Here is a 27,707-nt window from a genome sequence, read left to right as displayed (position 1 = left end):
GCGGCGGCGGCGGCGGCGGCGGCGCGGCGCGGCTCAGGCGTCGGAGCTGGCGGCCGCGGGCGCCGCCGCCTCCTCCTCCATGGCTGTTTACCCGGCTGCATTGTGGGAGTTTGACCTCCGCCGCCGCCAACCGCCGCCTCAGCTTGCGCCGCCGCCGCCGCCGTCGTGCACGCCATGGGAGCCGTGACTGACGGTGAGGCCCCGCTTGCCGCCACCCGCGTCCGCTGCACGGCCCGCTCGGCCTCCCCCGAGACCCCTGGCCTCCCAGGCCGCTTCCGGGAGCCCCTCGGTCTCCCAGGCTGCTTCGCCCGAGCGCTTCGGCCTTCCCGACCTCTCCCCGGAGCCCCGGGCCTCCCCGGCCGCTTCCCCCGAATCCTTCTTCCTCTCGTCGGAGCCCGAGCGCCCCTCGGAGCCCCTCGACATCCCCGGTCCGCTCTCCTGGAGTCGGCGCCCCGCTGTAGGGTGTGCCGGCAGCGTGGTCGGAAGGCTGGCAACACACGTGGGTGGCCGAGATAGCTAGAAGCGATGCAAGGGCGGGTGGGACCGGAGGGAATGCGGGTTTGTCTAGGGATGCGGTGAGGGCCCAGGAGCTGCGAAGGGTGGGCGGTGGTGCCGGGCTTGGGGCTGGGGACTCGGAAGGTTTGTGGAGGGCTGGGAGGGAGTGGCAGCTCCAAAGATGGGGCGGGAGTTTCAGGAGTCTAGTACAAGGGTTGTCAGGATACAGAGCGTGACACCTGGAGGGGTCCTGGGGCATATTGCGAAGGGCTCACAGACAATGGAGGAAATTGCGATGAGGCCTTGAACTGCGAGTGAATTGTGGTTGAGGAGAAGGAGCTAGGAATTATTTATAAAAAGAATAGATCCAAGGGTAATCAGGAAGTGTGCGAGGGAGATTTACGGGAAGTAAAGAGGAGCCTGTATAAGGATGAGAGGCGATAAACGGTAGAAGGGTGGGTGGGTGGGTGTGTTTTGGGGAGGGTGATTTGTCAGATGGAATGGATTTAGAGGAGCAAAGGCTGGGTTTGTGGACAGTCTAAGGGAGATGGTCTATGGACTGAAAGCAGAAATAAAGTGACACTTTGGGGAAGGGGAAAAGGACATGTTTGGCAACTGGAGGGAGAACTTGCAAGGTATCTGCTTAGGGAGGAGGGAGGTCCTTTGATATCTGGAAAGGGAAGATCTAGGGCTCTTGAGTGTTTTTGAGGAGAAGGTAACGAGTAACTGTAAATGCCTGTGGAGAGTCCACTTCTGAAAAGTTGAAGACAACTTGGGTGTCCACATTAAAGGGCCTGGCCCTGGGAAGAACAGTGATAGGCCCAAATATGCAGACTGATAAAGAGTGGTGGAGGTGGGAGGCTACTAAAGACCCAGGAACTTCATGTGAACTTTCAGCTTTGCTTCATTCCAGTTTCATTTATTTAGTAGATATTTATCCTTCTAGGACTAGGCTTTGGGATTACAACCCAGAACCAACGAGCAAGAGCTTTTCCCTCTCTCACATTTCAGTCTGATGGGAAAGAAACATTGCCTAATTAAGAGTGACAAATATTGTCACAAGGAAGTGCAAGGTTGGGAACTGTAGGAACATGTAACAAAGATTGTTTATCCAATCAATGGAGATGAGAAAGCCTCCCCAAAAAAAGTTAATCTCATTTTTGAAGAATAAGTAGATGTTGGACTGGTGTTCTGGGTTGGGAGCCACTTGAACAAAGGCCCCAAGATATTGGAAGAACTCAAAGCTGACAGGTATTGCTAGAATTTAGAAAGTTATGAGTCAGAGATTTCTAAGGGCAATGGGAAGCCATTAAAAGTTTTTAACATTGGTGTGGGTGGTGTTAATCAGATTAGCATTAAAACACACACACATGGCTAGGCACAGTGGCTCAAGTTTGTAATCCCAGCACTTTGGGAGGCCAAGGCAGGCGGATCTCATGAGCTCAGGAGTTCAGGACCAGCTTGGGCAACATAGTGAGACCCCATGTCTACAAATACAAAAAAAATTGGTCTGGCACAGTGGCACACACCTGTAGTCCCAGGACTTGGGAGGCTGAAGAAAGAGGATCACTTGAGCCTGGGAGGTCTACGCTGCAGTGAGCCAAGGTCGTGCCAATGCACTCCAGTCTGGGTGGTAAAGTAAGACCCTGTCTCAAAACAAACAAAAGCAGGCATACACCCTGTCTCTGCTATGTGTAGAATGATGAGAGGAAGAAAAAATAAGGAGCTAAGTTTCCTCCCCACTTACTAACATTTACATAGTGCTGTCAGGTAGTGTTCTAATTGTTATCCCCATTTTACAGTTGAAACTGAGACATAGGTTAGCTTGCCCAAGGTTGCACAGGTAGTAAGTTATAGAGGGTCAAAGGCAGGGAGTCCACCTGCATAGTTCCTGCCCTTCCCTGTTATGCATCCTATGTCTGCTAGTTCTGTAGTGGCCCTGGTGAGTGACAATAAGGACACTGACCTAGAAGGAATGCTGAGAAGTGGACAGGTGGGAAGGAAACGTGTGCAGTAGAATGTCAGGACTTCAGGTATTGAGTGGATGGGGAGAGAGGAGGAGTTTAGGATGATCCCAGGTTTTCGACTTCACTGTGTGCCTGTTAGTGCTACTTTTCTACTTATTGAGAGAGAGATGTCCGAAGGAGCGATGGGCTTTGTCACATGGGAGATAGGGATAGAAGATGAGTTCTGAAGTACTGAGTGCAGCCAAGTGCCCCCCACCCCCACATCCGTAGAGGCCACAGGAGTCTCAATTCTGCCACTCACAAACTGCCTCAGTTTCCGTCTCTGAATGGAGATAATAAAATCCAGGTCAGAGGATTGTTTTGAGGATTAAACACACAAAAGTTGTAAATGGCTTTGCATTGAGTCCAACACATAAAAATTAACGTTCAGTAAATATTATTAAATGTCAGAGTTGTTACTAATCTGTCTTCCACTTTCCTTTGATGTGGAACTGTGCTTTCTCTCTTAATCTGCACAGGTTCCCTTTTCTTGCCTTTTCAGGTGACAGCTCACTTATTCCTCAAGACCCTCCTCAAAAATCCCCTCTTTCCTAGAAGTAGTTGACCCCTCTGCCTATTAGCCATATTATTTTATGCATAGTTAGTGCTGCTATTGCCCTCAATACGTTATTTATATGCCTTATGCTAGAAAACATTTAAGGCAGTCCACCGTAATGAGAAAACGTAAAAATTAATCGCATTAGTAAACAAGAAATAAAGAACATTGAGATTAGGAAAAATAAAGCGAATTCAGAAGTGGGGTGATCCTCAAAATGCAAGAATATAAAGTCTAATACATTAATTCACCAGAAAGTGACCTAATTCTGCAGTAGTTCATGCCAAGAGGCAGGACCTGTTCTACTCTGATGTAGTGTTCGTGAAAGAAGGCATCATCCTTAGATGCCCAGGAAAAGCAGGGTTTTTTTTCTGATTTTAACTAGAGGAAAAGTTTATCATTGAGGTCCTTATGATGAAAGCCAGTGTCATATCCTTAACCTCTTTTCAGCACTGAAGATCATAGAGCTGTTTTGTAGCACATCCCTTGCTAGGTAAAAGAAAACTAAATCACAATTTAGAAAGACATTCTAAAGCCAATAGAGGCTGGGCGTGGTAGCTTACACCTGTAATCAATCTTAGCACTTTGGGAGGCTAAGGCTGGAAGACCACTTGAGCACAGGAGTTTGTGACCAGCCTAAGCAACATAGCTACTATGTTGCTCATCTCTACTAAAAAATTTTTTAAATTAGTCAGGTGTGTGTGGTGGTGTGCACCTGTAGTCTCAGCTACTCGTCTCTACTAAAAAATCTTTTTTATTAGCCAGGTGGAGTGGCACATACCTGTAGGTAGCCCCAGCTCCTCAGGAAGCTGAAGAGGGAGTATCACTTGAGCCCAGGAGTTTGAGGTTGTAATGAGCCATGATTACACCACTGCACTCCAGCCTGTCAACAGAGCTAGACCCTGTCTAGAAATAAAACCAATGGACAGTGTGGCTTAGGTAGGTAGTGGGTAACTCTGCTGATCTGGCATAATTCAAGGTTTTTTGGTTAAGAATATCTAGACTGTAAAGACAAAGTACAACTTCTTCAAACCATCCTCTATAAACGTGGTTTTCGTCAGCTGAGATCAAGCTGAAATGAGTAGTATGTGTGATGAGTCAACAAGTATTTATTGCATACCTTCTAGGCACAATCCAAGGTCCTGGCTACTTTGCAATAAACTAGACAGAGGAGGGCCCTGGCCCCTGCTTCAGGGAAAGAAGCCATAGTGTATGATCAAATAAGTAAATAAGATAATTTCTGAAAAGGAATGTAATTAAGTTCTGAGAATGAACCTGATGGAATGAGGACAGAGAGTAATGGGGGAGGGCAGTGAGACCTGACAAGTTCAACCTCATGAAGAGCCCACGAAAGTATGCCAGATACGGACAACAACTAGTGCAAAGGCCTGAGGTAAAAACAAGCTCTGTGCCCTTTAGGAGAAGATAAGGAAAGCCAGTGGGCTGGATCTAGGGACAGGACTGCATCCAGGTGGGCCAAGAGGAGTGTGATGGAAAAGGAGGTAAAAGGGAGCTCAAGAGGGACATTGCAGGCTTTGGAAAGGAGACTGAATTGTCCCTGTGGGCATTTAGAAACAATTGGAAGATTGTAAGCAGGAGAGTTAGTGATCCAATTAATCTTTTAGATCATTCTGAGTTGCATAAAAAAACGGATTCTAGAAAGGCAAAAATGAAAACAGAGTTCAATGCAAACTATTCTAGATAAGAGAAGTATGGGCTTGGATTAGAGCAATGTTATTGTAGAAGATAGAAGTGGATGCTTTTGATACCTCATTCATCCTCCTGGAAAGCTCTTGGAGGAGTACCAGTACCTGTCCATGGAACTTACATGAGGGCCAAAGTCTGTTATAAATTTGAGGTACCTGTATCACTGTGCCTTCATGTAATCCATTCCTCTGGGTCTGCCTATCCAATTGGACTGGAGCCCTGGAAGAAGCAGCCCTTTATTTCCTGACTCAGTTTGAGGAACTGCCCTGCCTTAGAGGGAAGGAAAGTTCTACTATATCAGTATCTACAGCTACTAGACTGGATATTTTCACCACTACTGTCATAGGTGAAAAAGTGGAGATTTTGGAAGTTAGTAACTTTCAGTCACAGCTAGTTTGTGACAAAGCATTTTTTCTCCTTCCCTTGTTGCCAACTCTAGCATTTTGGCTAACTGAAAAACAGTTTGGTTGTTGTCACTATTAAACTGTATTAACTGTTTGTATTTTGTATGTGTAAATTTAAAGGCTGCTAAATATTGTTAGTACCCTGATAGAAATCATTTTAGAAGCACTTTCTGCAGTTCAGAGAACATTAGGTAGATATATTGATGTGCCAGAGCAACAGATAAGAGATGGAGAAAGGGCTTGGGGTGGAATGTGGCTCTATATTCCATTTAATAGAGCTTGCTGGTTTTGACAATAGCTTTTTTTTTTTTTTTTAACTAGGAAAGTATAATGCATGAATATAGACTTGTTGGAATTTGAAATAATTCAAATAGGTTTTTAATATGCCTACGAACGATATGACAGAATAATGGAGCTGCACAATGACTTTCTAATAATGTAATTGTATATATTTTTCTGTGAATACAGAGGTGAGTAGTAAGTCATCTGTAAAAGGAAGATAATAGTACACTCTTTATAGAGTTGTTTCAAGGATGAAACATGATAATATATGTAAAGCACTTTGAAGTTGAGTGACCATTTAATTTATTGTGTAAACCAGGACAGCTTTCAGAGTGAAAGGAAACAAATAGGACGTGTGGTCACCAACTAAGATTACTTAAATGCTATGTAAGTGTTTGCTGCTGCTGTTATTCCTATTTCACTTGCTGATCCAGTGTTAATTAGACATTCGTGGGCACAGGGTTCATTTGTTTTTGGTTTTTTTTTTTCATTAGTGCCATTGGATTTGCCCACTTTGTTTCATCCTCTGTGGCCCCAGCACAGGGACAACTGCTGCAGTTAAACTATTAAATGACGTTTCCTTAGCCAAGATGATTGGTTTTTCAAAGCAAGATTGACATTTCACCTTGACTTTATTAACACTATAAACATTTAGGCAAGCAGAGAGAAAAGACAAAGGACCTCAAAGTGATGTTTTGCTTTTCTTTTCCTTTTCAAATTTAAAATTTTAATTTTGGTGTAAGTAATTTGCCTTGGCATCAGCAATTTATGTAGACCAGTCTCAAGCATCTTAGGGGAGGTTAATATTTACATGGAGGAATCAAGCCATCTTACTTATGATTCCGTCCACCCACCTTTTTATGTGTCTTCTTAATATTGTTGACCTTAAAAATTGTTTTAATGATTTTGAGCTTTTTGAAAGGAGGGACCAGGTGTTATTTTACTATAAGGAATGTAACACAATGGGCTAATATATGTAATTCATCTTAACATGAGCTGTGGTGGTCTAACAATAAATCTTACAATAATCTCCATAAACATTGTTTTTACATGGCTTTAGTTTCTCTTCTTGTTCATTTAAATAGGTCAAGTCAAGCCAGTTTTCTTTTTTGTTGTTAACACATCATAACTCTATTTAATAACAGAATAGCATTTTTAATACAGAAAAAAATGAAGTACCTGAGAATGATAAATAAGCTTACCACTCAGTTAACCACTGTTACTATTTCAGAATAAAAGTAATACATCTCAGTAAATTCAAGAAGAAATGCACAATATGAAAAATACAAACCTTCCCCTCTTTACCTTCCACAATAATCCCTCTCCCAGAATGATTTTTAATGCCTCTAAAAGGTAAAAGTATCTTCTCTGGAGCCTGACTCCTGAGTTTGAGTTCCATTTCAATTCCTTACATTGAATTTTTGGCAAGATGCTTTTTCTTTGGTAAAATAGGGATAAGAATATCTATAATACTATTGTGTGAATTAAGTGTATTTATATCTGAAAAGCGTCTAAAACAATCCTTAGCATATTTAAGTGTTATATATCTGTTGGCTGGTACACCAGTATGTATATATGCTTGAAAATTTTATATAACCATTTACATACTGGTCTGTAAAAATAAAAAATAATTTTTTATTTTTAAAAATAAAAAATTTTTAATGATGTAGGTGCATATGTTTATGGGGTACATGAGATACTTTGATACATATATACAATGCAAAATAATCATAGCATGGTAGACAGCATATTCATCCTCTTCAAGCATTTATAATTTCTTTGTTATAAACATTCTAGTTATGCTTTTTTAGTTAGTATAAAATGTGCAGTAAATTATTGTTGACTGTAATCATCCTATTGTGCTATCAAATGCTAGATCCTATTCTTTCTATGTAGCTATATTTTTGTACCCATTAAGCATCTCTGCTCCTCGCCTGCCACCACACACCCCACTACTCTTCCCAGCCTCTGGTAACCAGCTCTACTGTCTACCTCCATGAGTTCAATTGTTTTAATTTTTAGCTTATCATGGAGCTCTTTTGAATATAGAGGTACCTTATTCTTTTATATCAGTGTTTATAGTCTATTAATTTTTTAAACAAATCCTCTATTGGCATTTAGTTTGTTTTCAGTTTTTTACTCTTCCAAACACTGTTACAATGGAGATATTTGCATAGATATTTTTGTATACTTGTGGGAATACTTTCTAAAAGGTAAGTCAAAAGGTATATGTGTCTTTAATTTTGGTATATCTTGCTATCTTGCCTTAGTATTAGTAGCCAGCTGCTTTTCCCATTATAATCCTGTCTGAAATTGTTATCCCTTCCTGTGGCTTTCAGTTTAACACCTACAGAATTTTTTGCCAAACTGCATTTAGAAAGGAAATGCTAATCCTCACTGGTAGATCACAGGATTACTAGTTCACAGAGGCAGGTGTGATTGCAGCCCTTCCACAAGTGGAGCCACATTTGATCTGTAATTTAGCCTTAGCAGGGAGTTACATAACAGTGATGCTGTTGCCGCTGGTTGTGAAGCCTTGACCTGTCTCTAAAGTTGTTTTTTAATCAAGGTTTTAATGGCAAATATAGGGAAAGAACAATTATGAATTTTGAAAGGAATATTAGTCTGGATTTATGAGAAACTGTCTGTTTTATGCTAAAATGAGAGCACAGCTAAAATGGCTGTGTCATCTGACCAGAGGCCTGAAAATCTAGAGTTGCTCTAGCAACTATGAAGGCGTCATTTCTTCCTGCCTTTATGTTTATGAAAAATAGAGTTTTAAAATCTAACTTCTTGAAAGGACTTTTTGAGGCTTATTTAGTGTCTTGAGTAATTTTATATTCTGGATATGTGTTGGCATATATGTATTCCATTTTGCAGGTGACATTACTGACTTTAAACTGATTTTGAAAGACAGATTTTGTATGTGCAATTATGATACAACATATAACCAAATCCAGTAGGAAGTCATAAATTCTAGAATTGTGATAATAGTCTACCTTTAAACCAGTCCTGTTTTTTATGTCTTCAGTGGTTAACATTTCATTTAGGCATATTGGATATGAGGCATTTTGATGGGCAAATATTTATCTCATGCCCTGCCTCACAGGCAGTATACACTAGACAATATGTGGTCGTATTACTTATATGAGAAGTTAATTGCTGACTCCTTTTCTTGACTCAGGTAAACACTCCTCAGTCTTTCCAGGAGCTAGATGGATGGTGTTATCCAGCCATCGTCCTTGAAGCCTAAAGCCAGGTGGAAAACCACCACCCTCACAGCAGGTGTCAAGTATTTTGGTTTAGAAACTCTTTCCAGATGATGTTGATCCTCATAGTAAAGAAAGTAATTATGACAACTAAGGAGTGATGTTGATAACATCAATAAAATAACAAAAATAAAATCTGCTAAGCCATCTTTACTGTTTTTATAGGATAGACCAAAGCCCACCAGAATTACTAATGTAGGCATTCAAATTACTTACAGAGGGTTTCAAGCATGATAATTTGTGAAGTCAGTGTGTATAGTAAACAAAACATGTTTTCAGTGTATTCAGTGTGGAGCTAATTGATAAGGTGTTATTAAAAATAATAATGCTCATGCCATTTGTGTAGGAGCTATCAGCAGCAGGCCGTCTTTAAATTTAAAAAGAACAAAGGCTGTTCTCAAACTAAGAGCTTACTTTTTTATTTAATTTTGTTGCTGTTGGAGCTATGCTCTGCACTTTATACATGTTATTTCAGTAATTCTTGTCCACAGAGTTTCTAGGCAGCAACTGTTTATGCACAGTTTAATCTAGAAACACAATGATCTTCCCAGTAAGTTTGAGACAGAAGCAAATTTCTAAGGAATCCTAACGGGGCAAAACTTCATATGTATAAATGAGTCATATGTATCTACATAGATATGTCTATAGATAAATCTTCAACATTTACTCTGACTTTTATAGGATGATACAAGTCGTGAATTTTATTTATCGATTCAGTCAGGCTCATGTAATTGATTCATGCTTTGTTTGATCTTGGTTAGCAATTTTACAAACCCATCAGATTTGTAAACCAAAAGTAACTGAGACAAGTCTAAATCAATTTAGGAGTTTATTTTGCCAGGGTTAAAGATATATGCCCATGACACAGCCTCAGGAGGTCCTGAGAACACGCCAAAGGCAGTTTGAGTTACAGCTGATTTTATACATTTTAGGGGGACAGAAGTTATAGGCAGACATCAATGAATGCATGTAAAATGACCATCAGTACAGAAGGGCAGGATAACTCAAAGGTAGGGGATGGGGAGGACTTCCAGTTCACAGGTGGAGTTAATTTTCTGATTGGCAATTGGTTGAGCTATGTTATTATCTAAAGACTTGCAATCAATAGACAGGAATTTCTGGGTTAAAATAAGGAGTTGTGGATGCCAAGGTTCTTATACAGATGAAACATCCAGAGAGCAGGCTTCAAGGAGAATAGATGGTAAATATTTCTTTTTTCTTCTTCTTCTTCTTTTTTTTTTCTTTCTTTTTTTTTTTTTAAAGACGGGGTTTCACCATGTCGGTCAGGCTGGTCTTGAACTCCCGACCTCAGGTGATCCGCCCGCCTTGGCCTCCAAAGTGCTTGGATTACAGGCAAAAGCCACCATGCCCGGCCATGGTAAATACTTCTTACCAGATTTAAAAAGGTGCCAGACTCTAGTTAATCTCTCCTGGATCAGGAAAAGGCCTAGAAAGGGAAAGGGATTCTCCACAGAATGTAGGTTTCCCCCACAAGAGAACTTTGCAGGGCCATTTTAAAATCCATAAAAAATATATATATTTTGGAGTAAAATACTTCAATTTCTTTCAATGTCTGCTGTCTGTCATGTGTTGTATCTTATTGGTACAAAGAATCTCTTTGGTCAGTCTTAAGATTTCTGTTTTAATGTTCATGCTGGTTAATTGTGCCTGAATTCTAGAAGGAAGGTATAATGAGGCATTCTGACCCTACCCCCATTCCCATCATGGCCTGAACTAGTTTTTCAGGTTTACTTTGGAAAGCCCTTGGCCTATTGAATGAGGGTAAGGGGGGTCCATTCAATTGGCTGTAGGGCTAAGAATTTTATTTTTGGTTTACAGTTTCTTCATTAAAGTTTTAGAAATGTTGTCCAATGATATCAAATAAAAGTTATGTCAGAGTTTCCTTTTTTTTTTTTTTTTTTTTTTTGAGACAGAGTCTCACTCTGTTGCCCAGGATGGAGTACAGTGGCATGATCTTGCCTCACTGTAGCCTCCGCCTCCTGGGTTTAAGCAGTTCTCCTGCCTCAGCCTCCTGAGTCGCTGGGATTACAGGCACGCAACTCCATACCCCGCCAATTTTTGTATTTTTAGTGGAAACGGGGTTTTGTCTTGTTGGCCAGGCTGGTCTCAACTCCTGACCTCAAGTGATCTGCTCACTTCTGCCTCCCAGAGTGCTGGGATTATAGGTGTGAGCCAATGTGCCTGACCTTTTTTTATTCTTCTTGATACAGCTTTTTGAAGACACAGCACTTTTGGATTATACTTGCTTGCAAAAAAAGCTTTCATAAAAGGTATTAGAACCAAAACAATTAACTGTGGACAACATGACTTAAGAGCTCATTATAATAATGATGCATTTGACAAGGAAATTTGGTTATTTCTCAACCAAAATTATGACTGATAGCATTTATACCAATACATACCAGATTTACAGGAACTTTTTTTTTTAATCACAGAGTAGGTGGGAAGCCTCATTTTAGGGGCTTTCCTAAAAATTTTTTTTAGCAGTCCTTTTTCCAGTGTCCTGGTTGTTTGCACAAATGGCAGTCAATTTTTGGAAACTGCTGTTTTAGGGGTTGCTTATTTGGGGACGCAACCTAGGACAAGCCTAAATGTCATTCTAGGTTGTTGGTTGTCATGCAGCTGAAATACTTTGGGAATGGCTTTTGAAAAGGTAATTTGCAATCTTTTGGGTTTTGCCTGACCCGTTAAGTAGATCAGATGGTACTTGTTGGGTACTTGATGGAATTCTTAGGAAACTACCATTCTGCCTCTTTCATCTATATGGGGCTCCCTAGATAACACCAACATGTGTACTAGTTGGTACAGATAAAGTATCCTGGGGTCAAAAAAAAAAAGTATCCTGGGATCATAAGTTACCAGTAAGGCCAGGCACAGTGGTTCATGCCTATAATCCCAGCATTTAGGAGGGCAAGGCAGGTAGATCACCTGAGGTCAGGAGTTTGAGACCAGCCTGGCCATCATGGTGAAACCCCATCTCTGCTAAAAATACAAAAAATTAGCCAGGTGTGGTGGCATGCACCTGTAATCCCAGCTAGTCAGGAGGCTGAAGCAGGATAATTGCTTGAACCCGGGAGGTGGAGATTGCAGTGAGCAGAAATAGTGCCATTGCCCTCCAGTCTGGGCAATAAGAGCAAAACTTCATCTAAAAAAATATAAAGAAATTGAAATTTTAAAAAAGTAAGTTACCAGTAAGACCCTGAATTCTTCAGAAAACTTGTGACGTTCTTCTCTAGGTTTAGGAAAATCTTAAACTGTGGCCCTGAAGTCCATTTTTGTCCAGGGACTACAAGTCACTTGGGGATTATCTTCTGATTTTTCAGATGATTCTCTTATAAGGAAACTGTTTAACTGCTTTTTTCAGGGAAGAAAGGCAATTCAGACAAAGCAGACTGGATATTTAGGAGTAGATTTTAGTATTCAGGCAAAGTAAGTGGGGGCAGAGGGGGCACAGTAGGAGTCATATCAGTTTTTACCATCCTTGGTAAGGGAGTATCTTACATTTCCAACTTTTCATTAATTAGCTCTTTACTGTGAATCTTTTTTGTTGTTGTTTTGTTTTGTTTTGAGACCAAGTCTTGCCCTCTTGCCCAGGCTGGAGTGTGATGGTGCAATCTTGGCTCGGTGCAACCTCTGCCTCCCAGATTCAAGCGATTCTCCCGCCTCAGCCTTTTCAGTAGCTGGGATTACAGGCATACGCCACAATGCCCAGCTAATTTTTGTATTTTTAGTAGAGATGGGGTTTCGCCATGTTGGCCAGGCTGGTCTCTAACTCCTGACCTCAGGTGATCCACCCACCTCGGCCTCCCAAAGTGCTGGGATTACAGACATGAGCCTCCGTGCCAGGCCATTACAGTGAATCTTTTTAAAACATGATTTTAGAGCACTGTTGTCTCTTTGAGGCTTCTGAATGCCGGTTAGAATTCTGTTCTCTCTGCCTAATTTGGGATGCTCGAGGTTGAAGTGCACTTCTTAGATGAATAGCCTTTTTCATCTGGAACATTCCATGGAATGGCATTATAATTCTGAATTATGTTTTGTAAGATTTTGCCATTTGTAAATATTTGTAGCTTTCAGAACCAGAAATCTTATACACAAAAAAGTCAAATTGGCCAGAAGGCAGGGTACTCAGATCTTTAGAAATTAAGGAAATCATTTTATGTTGGATATTGGGTCTTTCAAACCCAAAATGGTTTTGGCTTTGAGATTACCTTGACCAACTTAGCTAATGACTTTTCAACTTTTCAATTTCTGTCGTTTTTGTCTGACTCAGTCAGGTGCATGAGGCCTCCCTCATCTAAACATGTAAGAAAAAAGAACACACATACCTATGAATTCCAAAAGCCAGAGTTCGTGCCCCTTTTCACCCCTTGGTAATAACCACTTACTGTGACTGCTGTCGGTTACCTTTACCACTGCAGCCCTGTATGTTAGCCACAAAGACTGTAACCCACATTTCCCTCTGGCCATATGCTGGTCGTCAATGGGATGAAACCCATATTTCTGTCCAGCCACATTCTTCAGGGTTTGACTCAAGCTTTTTATAGCATCATGCATGAGATATCACCAGAGTGGAGGCCAAAAAAATATAGCCCTTACCAGTGACTTGTCAGCCACTATGAACCCAAAAGTCATGTGCCCTGCCACAGCACAAACTAATCCTAAGTACCCCAAAGTCAAATGCTCTCTCAAAGCACAAACTAACCTTGATACCCCCAAAGCCAAAGATATCAAGGAGCTAAAATGCTTAAGAGAGCAGAGCTCAGATCTGAGAGGGACTTAACAACCCTCAGGGCTTGGTGAAGGAGGCAATGCTTCCCATCCCCCAAAAAAAGAAGGTTAGCATCACCTTTTCCTGTGTTCCTCAAGGAGTCTCAGGTCATCAGCTATCTCCGGGCCCTTTTGTGGACATCTGTCAAAAGACAAAATTACAACAAATTTAGTTTAAAGATCTCAGTTGTCTTTATGATTGTAGACTTGGGCAACACTTCATTTCATGAAATAGAATATGTGGCCCAGCCTCAAAGATCTTCAGAATGCCTTTAGGGTCTTTTTCTCATTGCCTTGATTAGTAACAATTGGTTTCCTTCTACACATACTAATCTATTTAGCAGACAGTTGCTTGGCTGCACCCTTAGTATTCTTTAACACACTTTTTCATTCTTTGTGTGGCCAGGAAGCAAATTTTCTGATTCTTTTTTTCTGTTTCTCTTTTTATTATAAATAATCTTTAAGTCATTTCTTCCCTTTTGCATCTGACTGTACATGGTTAAAAGGCACACAGCAGGCTGAATGCTTTGCTACTTAGATATTTTTTCTACTACATATTCTAGTTCATTGCTCTTGAGTTCTGCATTCAATCAAGTTGTAAGACACATACACAGTTCAGCCAAGTTCTTTGCAACTGTAAAACAGCAATGGCCTTTACTACAGTTTCTGATAGCATGTTCCCCATTTCCATCTGAGGTCTCATCAAAATGGACTTTATCATTTATATTTCTACCAACATCGTGATTCCACCCACCTAAGGAATCCTTAAGAAGATTTAAGCTCTCCCTAGTTTGAAATCTTCTGAGCCCTGGCCAAATTGCCTTCAGTACTCCATTCACAGCCATAGGCTGTACCCAGCATTTGCTTCAAAACTCTTCCAGTTTCTACCCCTTACCCAGGTCCAAAGCCACTTCTGCATTTTCAGGTATTTGTTATAGCAACAGTCATATGGCCAGTACAATTTTCCATCTTATTCTGTTTTCCTCTGCGGTAACAGAATACCAGAGAATGGGTAATTTATAAACAATAGAAGTTTGTCTCATGGTTCTAGAGGGTGGGAAATTCAACATCAAAGGGCCAAATATGGTGAGGGCTTTCTTGCTGTGTCATAACATGGCAAAAGGTATCACATGGCAAAGGAGAGTGTGAGATTGAGAAAGGAAATGGAGCTGAACTCACCCTTTTATCAGAAGCTCACTCCAAGGTTACAAACCTGTTTCCACAATAGCTGCATAAAAGCCCTAATGACCTATCACCTCTTCAAAGTTCCCCATCTTAATATCGGCTCGATGGCAATTAAATTTCCTTCTTTTTTATATATTTATTTTAAACTGACGGTATATATGTGAAGTATATATACATTGTGGAATGGTTAACTAGCTAATTAACAAATGCATGACCTCACAGAGTTATCATTTTTGTGGTGAGAGCATATAACATTCACTGTTTTTACATTTGCCAAGAATACACTATATTATCATTAACTATAGTCACCTTGCTGTACAATTAGATCTCTTGAAATTTATTCCTCCTAATTGTAAGTATGTATCTTTTGACCAACACTTACCCAACTCCCTTCTCCCTAGCCACCCCGGCCTTTGATAACCACCATCATATTCTCTACTTTTGTGAGACCAATTTTTTTAGATTCCATATGAGTGTGATTATGCATTATTTGTTTCTCTGTGCCCGGCTTATTTCACTTAAATGTTCTCCAGGTTCATCCATGTTGTTGAAATAACAGGTTGTCCTCCTTTTTATAATTGAATAGTATTTCATTGTGTATGTATGTGTGTGTGTATGTATGTGTATACACACACATCCACATTTTTTTTTAATTCATTCATCTGTTGTTAAACACCTAAGTTGATTCCATACCTTGGCTATTGTGAATAAGGCTGCTATAAATGTTGGAGTACAGATACCTCTTTGACATACTGATTTTATTTCCTTTGGACGCATAACCAGTGGTGGGATTGCTGGATCGTATGGTAGCTCTATTTTTAATTTAAAAAATTATTGAGGCCTAGCATAGTAGCTTATACCTGTAATCCCAGCACTTTGAGAGGCCAAGGTAGGCAGATCATTTGAGGTCAGGTGTTCGAGACTAGTCTGACCAACATGGTGAAACCTCATCTCAACTGAAAATACAAAATTAGCTGGGCATGGTGGCACATGCCTGTATTCCCAGCTTTTCAGAAGGCTGAGGCAGTAGAATTGCTTGAACCCAGGAGACGGAGGTTCCAGTAAACAGATCATGCCACTGTACTCCAGCCTGGACAAAAGAGTGATAAAAAATATAAATATAAATGTATATATACACATATATGTGTGTATATATATATATATATGTGTATATATAGAGATTTTTTTTTTTTTTTTTTTTTTTTTTTTTGGGCGCAGAGGCTCGTTTCTGTAATTCCAGCACTTAGGAGGGTGAGGCATGCGGATCGATTGAGTTCAGGAGTTTGAGACCAGCCTGGGCAGCATGGTGAAACTGTAGTCTCAGCTACTTGGGAGGCTGAGGTGGGAGGATGGCTTGAACCCAGTAGCTGGAGGTTGCAGTGAGCTGAGTTCATGCCGCTGCACTCCAACCTGGGTGACAGAGCCAGACCCTGTCTCAAAAAAAAAAAAAAAAAAATAGAGCCTGGCTCTGTCACCCACACTGGAGTGTAGTGGCACAATCGTAGTTCACTGCTGCATCCTCAAACTTCTGGGCTCAAGTAGTCCTCCCAAGTAGCTGGAACTACAGGTCCACACCACCAAGCGTGACTTTTTTTTTTTAAGACATAGTGTTACCATGTTACCCAGGCTGGTCTCAAATTATTGGCCTCATTCAATTATCAGTCCCCTCACCTCAGCCTCCTGAGTTGCTAGAATCGTAGAAATGAGCCACTGTGCCTGGCTCATATTTTTTTCCATTTTGTAAAATTTTAATTTTATTATTTTCAATAGCTTTTGAGGTACAAATGATTTTTGGTTATATGGATAAATTCTATCAGTGGTGAATTCTGAAATTTTAGTGCACCTATTACCCATGTAGTACACTACATGAGTAGTGTATTTATATCCAATGTACCTAGTGTAGTATTTTTTCCCCTCACCCCTTTCTCAACCTCCCCCTTCTGAATCTTCAAAGTCTATTATGTCACTTTGTATGTCTTTGTGTCCTCATAGCTTAGCTCCCATTTATGATGTGAGAGAACATGTGGTATTTGATTTTCCATTCCTGAGTTACTTCACTTAGAATAATGACCTCCAGCTCCATCCAGATTGCTGCAACAGACACTATTTCATTCCTTTTTTTTTTTTTTTTTTTTTGAGATTGAGTCTTGCTCTGTTGCCCAGGCTGGAGTGCAGTGGCTTGGTCTAGGCTTACTGCAACCTCCGCCTACCATACCGGGTTCAAGCAATTCTCCTGCCTCAGCCTGCCCAGTAGCTAGGATTATAGGCACACGCTACCACACCCAGCTAATTTTTATATTTTTGGTAGAGACAGGGTATTGCCATGTTGGCCAGGCTGGTCTTAAACTCCTGACCTCAGGTGATCCACCTGCCTCAGCCTCCCAAAGTGCTGGGATTATAGGCATGAGCCACCATGCCCAAACAATTATTTCATTCCTTTTTATGTCTGAGTAGTATTCCATGGTGTATAGATACTACATTTTCTTCATTTACTCATTGATGTGTGGACACTTAGGTTGTGAATTCTCCAGCTTATATTTTCAGTTTTTTGAGGACTCTCCATCTTTTTCCCATAATAGCTGTACTAGTTTACATTCCCACCAATAGTATATAAGAGTTCTGCTTTCTTCACATCCTCACGAACACTTATTATTGTTTACCTTTTTGCTAGTAGCCTCTCTCAGTGAGGTGAGGCAATATCTCACTGTGGTTTTGATTTTCATTTCCCTGATGAGTAATGTTGAGAATTTTTTCATATACTTGTTGGCCATTTGTATATCTTCTTTGAGAAGTGTCTGTCCAGGTCATTTTAATCACAGTTAAATATCGACATGAGTTTTGGAGGGGACATTCAAACCATAGCATCAAACTTTAATCTCTTAGATCTGTTGTTATTTTTCCTCTCAGTCAGGGCACTCACTCCCCAGTTTGCCTCAGATGTTGTTTGCCTATTACATGAATGCATTTACATGTGGAATCCACAGTTGTCAATATAGTTGGAGATCTAGGTATATAGGAAGAAAATGGTATTTTTTGGAGACTTGAGAGGAACACAGATAAGACTAGCAAAGGAACTGTTGAATAGCACCAGTGCCACCAGATTCACCCACTAGATGCTTCCTTTTAATAAAGTTAAAATGTTTGTAGTAAGAAAATTCTATTAATGTTTATTTTCTGCATTTTAGTCTCTTCAAGGACTGTTTTTTGTTGTTGTTGTTGTTCGTTTGTTTGTTTTTTGAGATAGAATCTTTCTCTGTTGCCCAGGCTGGAGTGCAATGGCACAATCTCCGCACACCGCAACATCTGCCTCCTGGGTTCAAACAATTCTCCTGTCTCAGCCTCCCAAGTAGCCGGGATTACAGACATCAGCCACCATGCCCAACTAATTCTTTGTATTACGAGGTTTCACCATGTTGGCCAGGCTGGTCTCGAACTCTTGACCTCATGATCTGTCTGCCTTGGTTGTACTCCCAAAGTGCTGGGATTACAGGCATGAGCCCCTGCGCCTGGCCAGGACTGTTTTATTTGTCTCAATCTCTTCAGATAATATTGTTGGTGGTTAAAAAGTGAAAGCATTAGTTTATATTTTTTAAATGAAAAATAATACACTTGATGAATATGTAGCTTGAGCAGTCTGCCAAAGCCATAACTCTGAGAACCAAACCCAATTCTAAAAATGTTTATTTGATGTTATCACAAAATATATTTTAAAACTGGAGCCATCTGCCTTCCAAAGTTTATCTCCACTGCACCTGCGCTCAGAAATACTTCTGCCTACACACAGGAACTATTGTTTAAAGATTTTGCTGTTATTTCAATATGCAGTCTCTCTAGGAATTATTCACACTTTAAAATTTATTTTTGAAAAATAATGAGGCTGGGCACAGTGGCTCATGCCTATAATCCCAGAACTTTGGGAGTCCAAGGCAGGCAGATCATGAGGTCAGGAGATGGAGACCATCCTGGCCAACATGGTTACATTTTACTAAGATACAAAAAATTAGCGGGACCTGGTGGTGCATGCCTGTAGTCTCAGCTACTTGGGAAGCAGAGGCAGGGGAATCACTTGAATGCAGAAGGCGGAGAGACTGCAGTGAGCCAAGGTCACGCCACTGCACTCCAGCCTGGCGATAAGAGTGAGACTCCATCTCAAAAAATAATAATACAATATTTTGTAAAATATTGAATGCATACTGTAAAAAAAGAAGAGAAAACCCCAAGTTCTACTAAGACATGCAGGCAAATTATATCTTTTCCCACCTCTATCTGTAGTCCGTTTTACTGGAAATAACCACTATTCCAAGTTTCTTGAGGATCCATCCAAGGATAGTCTCTGAATACACACATGCACATGCACACCCAAAGCCTCCTTTTTTCGCACATATGGCAACATATTGTGTATGTTTCTCTACACCTGTTTTGTTTTCATTTTACCTAACATATCTAAGGAGAGTTTTCTGGTATCAGTATATATATCTGCACTATTTTTTTGGCTCATACTATTATATTATGTGAATGTTTTATTATTTAACCAGTTTCTTATTGATGAATAGGTTTGCAATCTTTCTACTACAAATAGGACCACTAAGAACCCCTTTATTTCTGTCTTTGTGCATGGGTGCACTTATATAGGACAAATTTCTAGAATTGGAATTATGGGGTCAGAAGGATATGTGCGTTTTTAATTTTATTTGTTACTGTTCAGTGGCCCTACAAAGAATTACCAGTTTACATTTTACTAGTGTATAAAAGTGCGGTTTTCTGGCTGGGCACGGTGGCTCACGCTTGTAATCCCAGTATTTGGGGAGGCTGAGGTGGGCAGATCACAAGGTCAGGAGATCAAGACCAGCGTGACTAATATGGTGAAACCCCATCTCTACTAAAAATACAAAAATTAGCTAGGCATGATGTCAGGCGCCTGTAGTCCCAGCTGCTCAGGAGGCTGAGGCCAGAGAATTGCTTGAACCCAAGAGGTCGTAGTTGCGGTGAGCTGAGATCGTGCCACTGCACTCTACCCTGGGCGACAGAGTAAGACTGTTTAAAAAAAAAAAAAGTGCAGTTTTCTAACACCTTTGCCAACAGTTTTATCAGATCTTTTGATTTTTGCTTATCTATTAGGTGAAAAATTATATTTTACTGTGGTTTTAATTTGTCTTGCTCTTGTTATGATCCAGGATCATTTTGTCTGGGTAAGAACACTAGCTCAGAACTGCCAAGCAGATAGATTGGGACCCCACTTGTTGGTCATCATTGTCATCTACACTGCTTTTTTTTTCTCTCTTATTCTTTTCCTTGGGGCAAAAGTCAGAGAGTATTGTTTAAAAAAAAATTCTCATGGGGAAAGAAACCTTACAGATAACTATATATATATATATAATATACGTATGTATATAACATGTATATATATAATATATATTATATATAATATGCATGTATATTGTACATTTTTATATTTGTATAAATATAATATGTATTATAATATATAATGTATAAATTTATATATATAATATAAATATTTGTAAATTATAATAATATAAATATATATTTATATATTTATAATATATGATATATATATTATTTGTTTTGGAAACAGCCTCTTGCTTTGTTGCCTATAGGCACTGGAGTGCAGTGGTGAGATCATGACTCACTGCAGCCATGATCTCCCAGGCTCAAGTGATCCTCCTTCCCCAGCCTCCCAAGTAACTGGGCCTAATAGGCACATGCCACCACACCCAGCTAATTTTTATTTTTTGTAGAGTCAGAGTCTTACTGTGTTGCTCAGGCTGGTCTGGAACTCCTGGGCTCAAGCGATACTCCTACCTCAGCCTCCCAAACTGTTGAGGTTATAGGCATGAGCCACCACACCCAGCCTTAAATTATATGTTTATTTAACAAATTCATTCCTTTTTCCCTGACCCATTCTTTTTTCCTAGTTTGCCACTACATCTTTTAAATATTTCCTGTCTATTCCTTTTATCAGTGCCTCTCACTGGCCAAAGACATAAACATTTGGATTTCTGTCTGTCTGGGCAAATTATTTCACAAAAGGTTCTCTAAGAATTATTGGCTTATTTCCTTGATTGTATCTGAAAATTATTTCCACTCAACAACCCAGTAGACTGCCAACTCTGTAAGGATGTCTTTTCACTGCTATTATTTCAGCCCCTAGAACAGTACCTGACACACGGTAGTCATGCAATAACTTTTTTTTTTCTTTTCTATATACATATTTTTATTATATGCAATATCATAAAACATGCATAAAATAAAATTTACCATTTTAGCTAGCCATTTTTAAGTATACAGTTCAGTGGCATTAAATACATTTACATTTCAATAATTTTCTTTTGAATAAACAATTGAACAGTGATATTGGTTATTTGTATTTGAAAGTTACCAAGAGCCAGATGGTAACATTGCCCTTCTTTCCTGCAGACGAAGTCATACGGAAGCGTCTCCTCATTGATGGAGATGGTGCTGGAGATGATCGGAGAATTAATCTGCTAGTGAAGAGTTTCATTAAATGGTGCAACTCTGGGTCCCAGGAAGAAGGGTATTTTATTTCACTATTGTTTCTATACCAATGTCCTAATGTGATTTTAGCCCATACATTAAGGTCCTGTGAATAGATCAAATTTTCACTCACCTTAAATGTCCAGTGGAATCAACTCTTAATTAAGAGTAGATTTTCTTGGCCTTTTCTTTTCTTCAGAGGCCTCCCATATGTTTAATAAAACATAGAGAAGGCAGATTGGTAAAGAGAAATGAAGATTAAATTCAGACCCATTAGGATATAAGTGTTTAATAAGTATACGTATGTATTAAGCTGGCACAAAAGTAATCATGGTTTTTGCCAATATCTTTAACTTTTGCACCGACCTGATACACACACACACACACGCACACACACACACACACCCACATATAATCTTTTTTTTTTTTTTTTTTGACACAGAGTCTCATTCTATTGCTCAGGCTGGAGTGCCATTGTGCAGTCTTGGCCCACTGCAACCTCTGCCTCCCAGGTTCAAGCAGTACAAGTGCCTCAGCCTACCAAGTTGCTGGAATTATAGGCATGCACCACCATGCCTGACTAATTTTTGTATTTTTAGTAGAGATGGGGTTTCACCATGTTGGCCAGGCTGATGTTGAACTCCTGGCTTCAAGTGGTCTGCCCACCTTGACGTCCCAAAATGCCAGAATTACAGGCACGAGCTACCATGCCCAACTGTATGTATGTATGTGTGTGTGCGTGTGTGTATGTGTGAGAGAGAGAGAGAGAGAGAGTAAACTTTGCTTTTCACATAAATAATTTTATAGAGTAAATTGTGGAGACAGAATTGTGAAGATAAAAAATTCATAATGTATTTTAAACAAAATGCAAATAATTGTTTGAATAAAGCATATATTGATAAGAACAACAGTCTCATCTTTGCATGTGTAACTAGTTTATAAATTCAGGTGTGCTACATTTGATAAAAAGAAAAGGAACAGGTATTCTGAATTATTTTAAATAGGCAAATGACTCTCTCAGAACTTGGTATAATTTAATTAGCTAATATTTGCCTGCATTATAATAGCTCAGTTTTGTCAGTCTACAAACATCTTTATTTTGGTTTTCTCCCTTTCTCATTAGATATAGCCAGTACCAGCGTATGCTGAGCACACTGTCTCAATGTGAATTTTCAATGGGAAAAACTTTACTAGTATATGATATGAATCTCAGAGAAATGGAAAATTATGAAAAAATTTACAAGGAAATAGGTAAAGAATATTAATGTTTCTATCTGTAATTTTATTTTGTATGGTGTAAAGGAAATAATATCTGCTAACAATTTTCTTTGGTTGGTGGTAAAAGAATAATAATTATAGTATTAACGGAAAGAATACAGCAAATGTTAGCTACAAAAATGTGCATTCTAATATGATATGGTACTTTGGGTTACAGCTTTTTTTTTTTTTAATACTAGTGTCTATTTTATTAGCAATAGAATTTAATTTATAAATGCATTTTAAAATTAAACATGGATTGTTGATATTGTTACAACTATGTTTTAAAAACCTTCTTATATAGAATGTAGCATTGCTGGAGCACATGAAAAAATTGCTGAGTGCAAAAAGCAAATTCTTCAAGCAAAACGAATACGAAAAAATCGCCAAGGTAAGGGTTTCAAGGGATTTAATGTGCAAATACTTTATTACTGACTACTATTTTCATGCAGCTTTTAATGTTGTGAGGAAAAATCTTCAGCCTGAATCAACCTGGATTTTAAAAAAAAATATCCAAATTTAATTCCTTAAAACTATATTGTTCTTTAAAATAGAGAAAGAAATCTGTGTTGGAAAAAAATGTTTTTGCTGGATTACACTGATTATCCAAGTATTTCTTTTCTGTTTTTCTCCTTTTTTGTTTTCTTTTCCCATTGTTTCTTAAGTATTAAATTTTTACCATCTTGGACCTTTTTGCCTAAATAATGTTATAGTTAATCAGCAGAGGCAGTTTACATAAATACACCAGATATATGACTTGGGTTTTTTTTGTTTGTTTGTTTAATAGAGCTACTTTCCAAAAAATGAAATGGAAAAGAATTTAAACTCTGTGAGTTTTCATTAATTATGAAGCAAGCAAAAATTTATAGACTATCTAGAATATCTAATAAGAAACTTAAAGTTGAGTTTTGTTATAATCTCTTGTTTTTAAGTTAGAGTATGTTCTTATGTACTTCCTAAATGCTATTTCCAGATAATTTTTAATGTTAGAGGCACTACTCCTATAATGTAAATTGAAGAAAAGCAAAAATAAAAATCATAATTTATAATCACAACTGTTACCATTGATAGGAAAAACTAGAATAGAAAATGTTAGTGGTTATTTCAGAGTGGTGGGTTTTTATGGCTTAGGTTCTTTTCTCTGGTTTTGCTTTGTTTTATTTTACACAGGGCATGTATTATTTTGTAATTCAAAAAATTCGTATATAAAAGAATCATACTTTTATTGAATTAATATGATCAGTTCTAAAACAATGAATTTTACTTTTTAATTAGCTAATTAAGGTGAAGCTTAATTTCCTCTTTTTAAAAGTTTTTCAGTCTAAAATGTGTGTGGTGAAGTTTTAGTGCCCTATTTACAGTAAGATATACCAACTTAGTATCAGTTCTAAAGTCATTTAAAAACATTTTGCAGTGTTTTTTTTGGTTAATGAGGCTTTTAAGTAAATCGTGTCATTCATCACTTCAGAAGAAAGGTTAATAGGAGTTAGATGACTTATCTTGGAGGTCTCAGTGGAGCAGAAAGTAGAACTTGAATTTTAAGTTATTTGTAACTTTCTGAAATCTTAACTTTTAGAATGAGGGAGACGTGTAATTTGCTTTTGACTAATGTCTCAAATTAATGGATGGATATGTTCACTGATTTTCTTTTTTTTTTTTTTTTTTTTTTGGACAACTAGTGAGTAAGATCCTTCTCAGAATCAGTCTATTTGATAATAAGTAATAACTGAAGTTCACTTATTCTTATGCTGACCTCTTATGTTCTGTCCAGAACATAACATATAAATGGAAAAAAAGTGCTAAAGTTTAGGGAGCTAAAATCCCTATTTAGGATACTTTTGATGTTATGTATCATTGTTATAATTCAGTCAACTAAACCTGGCAATACTCATCTTTCAATGATTTCATTTCTTGATGTACTAGGGAAGTGATTAGGAGAGGCTTGTGATATTACACATTTTGTTTTGATAAGCCCTTAGTTTGATAAACATTTTTATGTCTTTCAGAATATGATGCTTTGGCAAAAGTGATCCAGCATCATCCAGACAGGCATGAGACATTAAAGTAAGTGTAGAGCTTTACTTTGAAAGGAACTAAGCTTTATACATATATGCTCATATACTACCCTAGGCATTTCATTTTTGCAGAAATAAATATGTGTCAAAAGGAGGGGTCAGATATTCGATATTATATTTTCCAATACTTCTCTGTTAGATTTATTTTCCTCTGACCTTACCACCTATATGTCTAAAATAAATGCATGTAATATGGACAAATAGAGTGGAGAAATAGAATGTAGTCTTCATATATTAAAATATTAAATTTCAGTTAAAAAGAATAAACTAGTTATGTACTGTTAAAACACACTCCTCAAAACATAATCAGTGAAAAAACACATAATAAATTTTATTATTAAATTCCTGAAACACATATAGAATAATAACAATTTACAAAAGTTATAACCCCCTTTCAAATATTATATTCCAAGAGTGTATATTATTCAGTGATACAAGGCTATGTATAAAAAAGGATTAGAATGATATAGTGGCTGCCTGAGTGGGAGGTAGAGGAGATAAAAAGGCCCAGGATAGAGGACTAGGGGTAAGGTTCAAAGGGTATTTCCAGTTAATTGGCAATGCTTTATTTCTTTTACAAAAAAAAAGACCCTTGAAGTTAAGCTCTACAATATGTATCATTTCTTGGGTCTTGTTATTCTATTATCTGTATTTTTCTGTACTTTAAAAATTTATCCAAAAATGTAATTTTAATTAAAGTAAGTCCATATTTAAAAGTTAAGAAGAAATCATCATTTTTAAAAGTCTCACCATAATGAAGTGTTATAACTCCTTATAAGTTTTTTTTAATTTTATTTTAAAAATTCTATCTAGTAACTAAGAAGTTAGTTATTAATTGTAAATTCTTTTCCCCCACTCAGCAAAATGTAACACTGTTTTATTATTTCCAGGGAACTAGAAGCTCTGGGAAAAGAATTAGAGCATCTTTCACATATTAAAGAAAGTGTCGAAGATAAGGTATTTACATAGATATTTAGCCTTTGTGATTTATCTATCTATATATAGATCATCATATATATCTCTATATATATAGATAATCATTTGTATAAATTTTTCTCTTGTTAACACAGCTGGAATTGAGACGGAAACAGTTTCACGTTCTTCTTAGTACCATCCATGAACTTCAGCAAACATTGGAAAGTAAGTAGAAATAGTCTCAAAATAAATGTTTATGAAGATTTTTTAAATGAGTCAGGGATGTACCTTTTGAAATATATATCTTGGAGAGAGAATATACCTTCAATTTCTGAACAGTATAGCTGGATGACATTAGAAGATATTCATGTTTTCAACTTTATTGAATATGTGTAGAAAAGTCTTAATTTGTACTAATATAGGATTTAAAGATATATCTAGTGCTTTAAATTAAGAAGAATTGAAGGATGATAGATTTGGAGTTTTTCTTGGTTCACTGTAGTAGATTACTATAATGTAACAACTCAGGATCCAGGTAGGCAATAATAAGGAATCAGCACCTAAGAACATTTGCATACCCACCGAGTGCTGGGTGCTTTGGGGAAATGGAGACTTGCTCTTTATATTCACTGTAGACAGCTGGAAATTCTATGTTACCTGATCTTCTGATTGTTTTCAAGAACAGCCTAAGACCCTTTTTTTTTTTTTTTTTTTTTTTTTTTTTAAAGACAATCATGCTCTGTCATCCAGGCTGGAGTGCAGTGCTGCAATCTTGGCTCACTGCAATCCCAACCTCACAGGTTCAAGTGATTCTCGTGCCTTAGCCTCCCGAGTAGCTGTAATTATAGACACATTCCATCATGCCCAGCTAATTTTTGTATTTTTAGTAGAGACGGGGTTTTACCATGTTGACCAAGCTGGTCTCAACCTCCTGACTTCAGGTCATCTACCTGCCTTGACCTCCCAAAGTGCTGGGATTACAGGCTTGAGCCACCACACCCTGCCTAGATTTTTTTTTTTTTTTAAGTAAAACCTATCACATAAATTTTACAGTTTGATTAAATTAGTAGCCATCTTTGCTTTAATTGTATTGGTTAATAAAGGATAAACATGTTTTCATGTGTTCATTAAATATAAAATATTTAGACAAACTTGACTAAGGTTTTATGTTTCCTTCTCAATTACAGATGATGAAAAACTCTCAGAGGTAGAAGAAGCTCAGGACGAAAGCATGGAAACAGACACTAAGCCATAGATAGGCTAATTGCCCACCATTCCCAGGAATATTGAAATAGCTGCATGAACATAATGTGTTTAAAATGGGTTGTGCTCTTGAGATATTTAAAATTTTGGCAGTACAATACTCTGTTTTTAAATATGAATGTACATTTCATTCATATTTCCTCACACAAAGGAAAATGACTTTAGTATAGATTTTTTTATTAAAAGGCATTTTTTATTCTTAAAAGGTAGGAAGCAACATCTAAATATGCTTAATAAAATGCTTTTAAGCTGGATATGTTTGTGCTCATTAATAGTCTAGGTAGTTTTTAACTGACAACATTGATTGGCTTACAAAATAAGTTGAAGATTGTTAGAAGTTGGCATTTCTAGGATGTACATGGGAAAATGGGCCAGTTTCTAGAAATAATTACACTACTGAAAACAGAGTCTATGAAATGCTTTAGGAGGGCCACGAACCTTTGAAATTACATGCAAAATGTTTGTGGTATATGCTTATTACGGGGAAAGGTTTCATGCTGTTAAAAGTTACTGGCATGAGAGGTAATTATAAGATGCAAAGTAAAATAATATGCCTTACTTTCTATATCTCTCTTCTTAATATGTGAATAATATGATTCTTGTTTTGTTGATCTGTTTTCTCTATTGTTTTGTTCTTTAGTAATCACTTTCAATAGAAAAGAATATATTGATAAAATGAAGAGTTGTTTGAAGCGTAAATAGTTTGTTAAGATTGTCTTGCATAGGCCAGCCGTGGTGGCTCACACCTGTAATCCCAGCACTTTGGGAGGCTGAGATGGGGTTGGTCACCTGAGGTCAGGAGTTCAAGACCAGCCTGACCAACATGGAGAAACCCCGTCTCTACTAAAAAGAAAAATATGAAATTAGCCGGATATGGTGGTGCATGCCTGTAATCCCAGCTACTGAGGAGTCTGAGGCAGGAGAATTGCTTGAACCCAGGAGGCGGAGGTTGTGGTGAGCCAAGATCACGCCATTGCACTCTAGCCTGG

General features: G+C 38.3%; 1 protein-coding gene and 1 long non-coding RNA gene across 2 annotated transcripts; both read left to right on the top strand.

Moving 5' to 3' along the window:
* The first annotated feature begins 48 nt into the window (after nucleotides 1-48).
* Nucleotides 49-27,398, top strand: THOC7 (THO complex 7). The gene is made up of 8 exons (XM_032290391.1): nucleotides 49-193; nucleotides 21,131-21,248; nucleotides 22,332-22,459; nucleotides 22,770-22,856; nucleotides 24,472-24,529; nucleotides 25,431-25,497; nucleotides 25,611-25,680; nucleotides 26,643-27,398. Exons 1-8 carry the CDS (start codon nucleotides 175-177, stop codon nucleotides 26,708-26,710), a joined length of 615 nt encoding a protein of 204 aa, XP_032146282.1. The 5' UTR covers nucleotides 49-174; the 3' UTR covers nucleotides 26,711-27,398.
* LOC116559474 lies at nucleotides 3,840-10,643 on the top strand. The gene is made up of 2 exons (XR_004272469.1): nucleotides 3,840-3,996; nucleotides 5,945-10,643. It is a non-coding gene; the product is annotated as an uncharacterized LOC116559474 (long non-coding RNA).
* Nucleotides 27,399-27,707: the final 309 nt, after the last annotated feature.

The sequence above is a fragment of the Sapajus apella genome, unplaced genomic scaffold, assembly GCF_009761245.1.
Source record: "Sapajus apella isolate SASKATOON/1434 unplaced genomic scaffold, GSC_monkey_1.0 scaffold23, whole genome shotgun sequence".
Taxonomy (NCBI): domain Eukaryota; kingdom Metazoa; phylum Chordata; class Mammalia; order Primates; family Cebidae; genus Sapajus; species Sapajus apella.
Note: the sequence above shows the minus strand (reverse complement) of the source record. Positions and strands in the feature narration are given on the sequence as shown.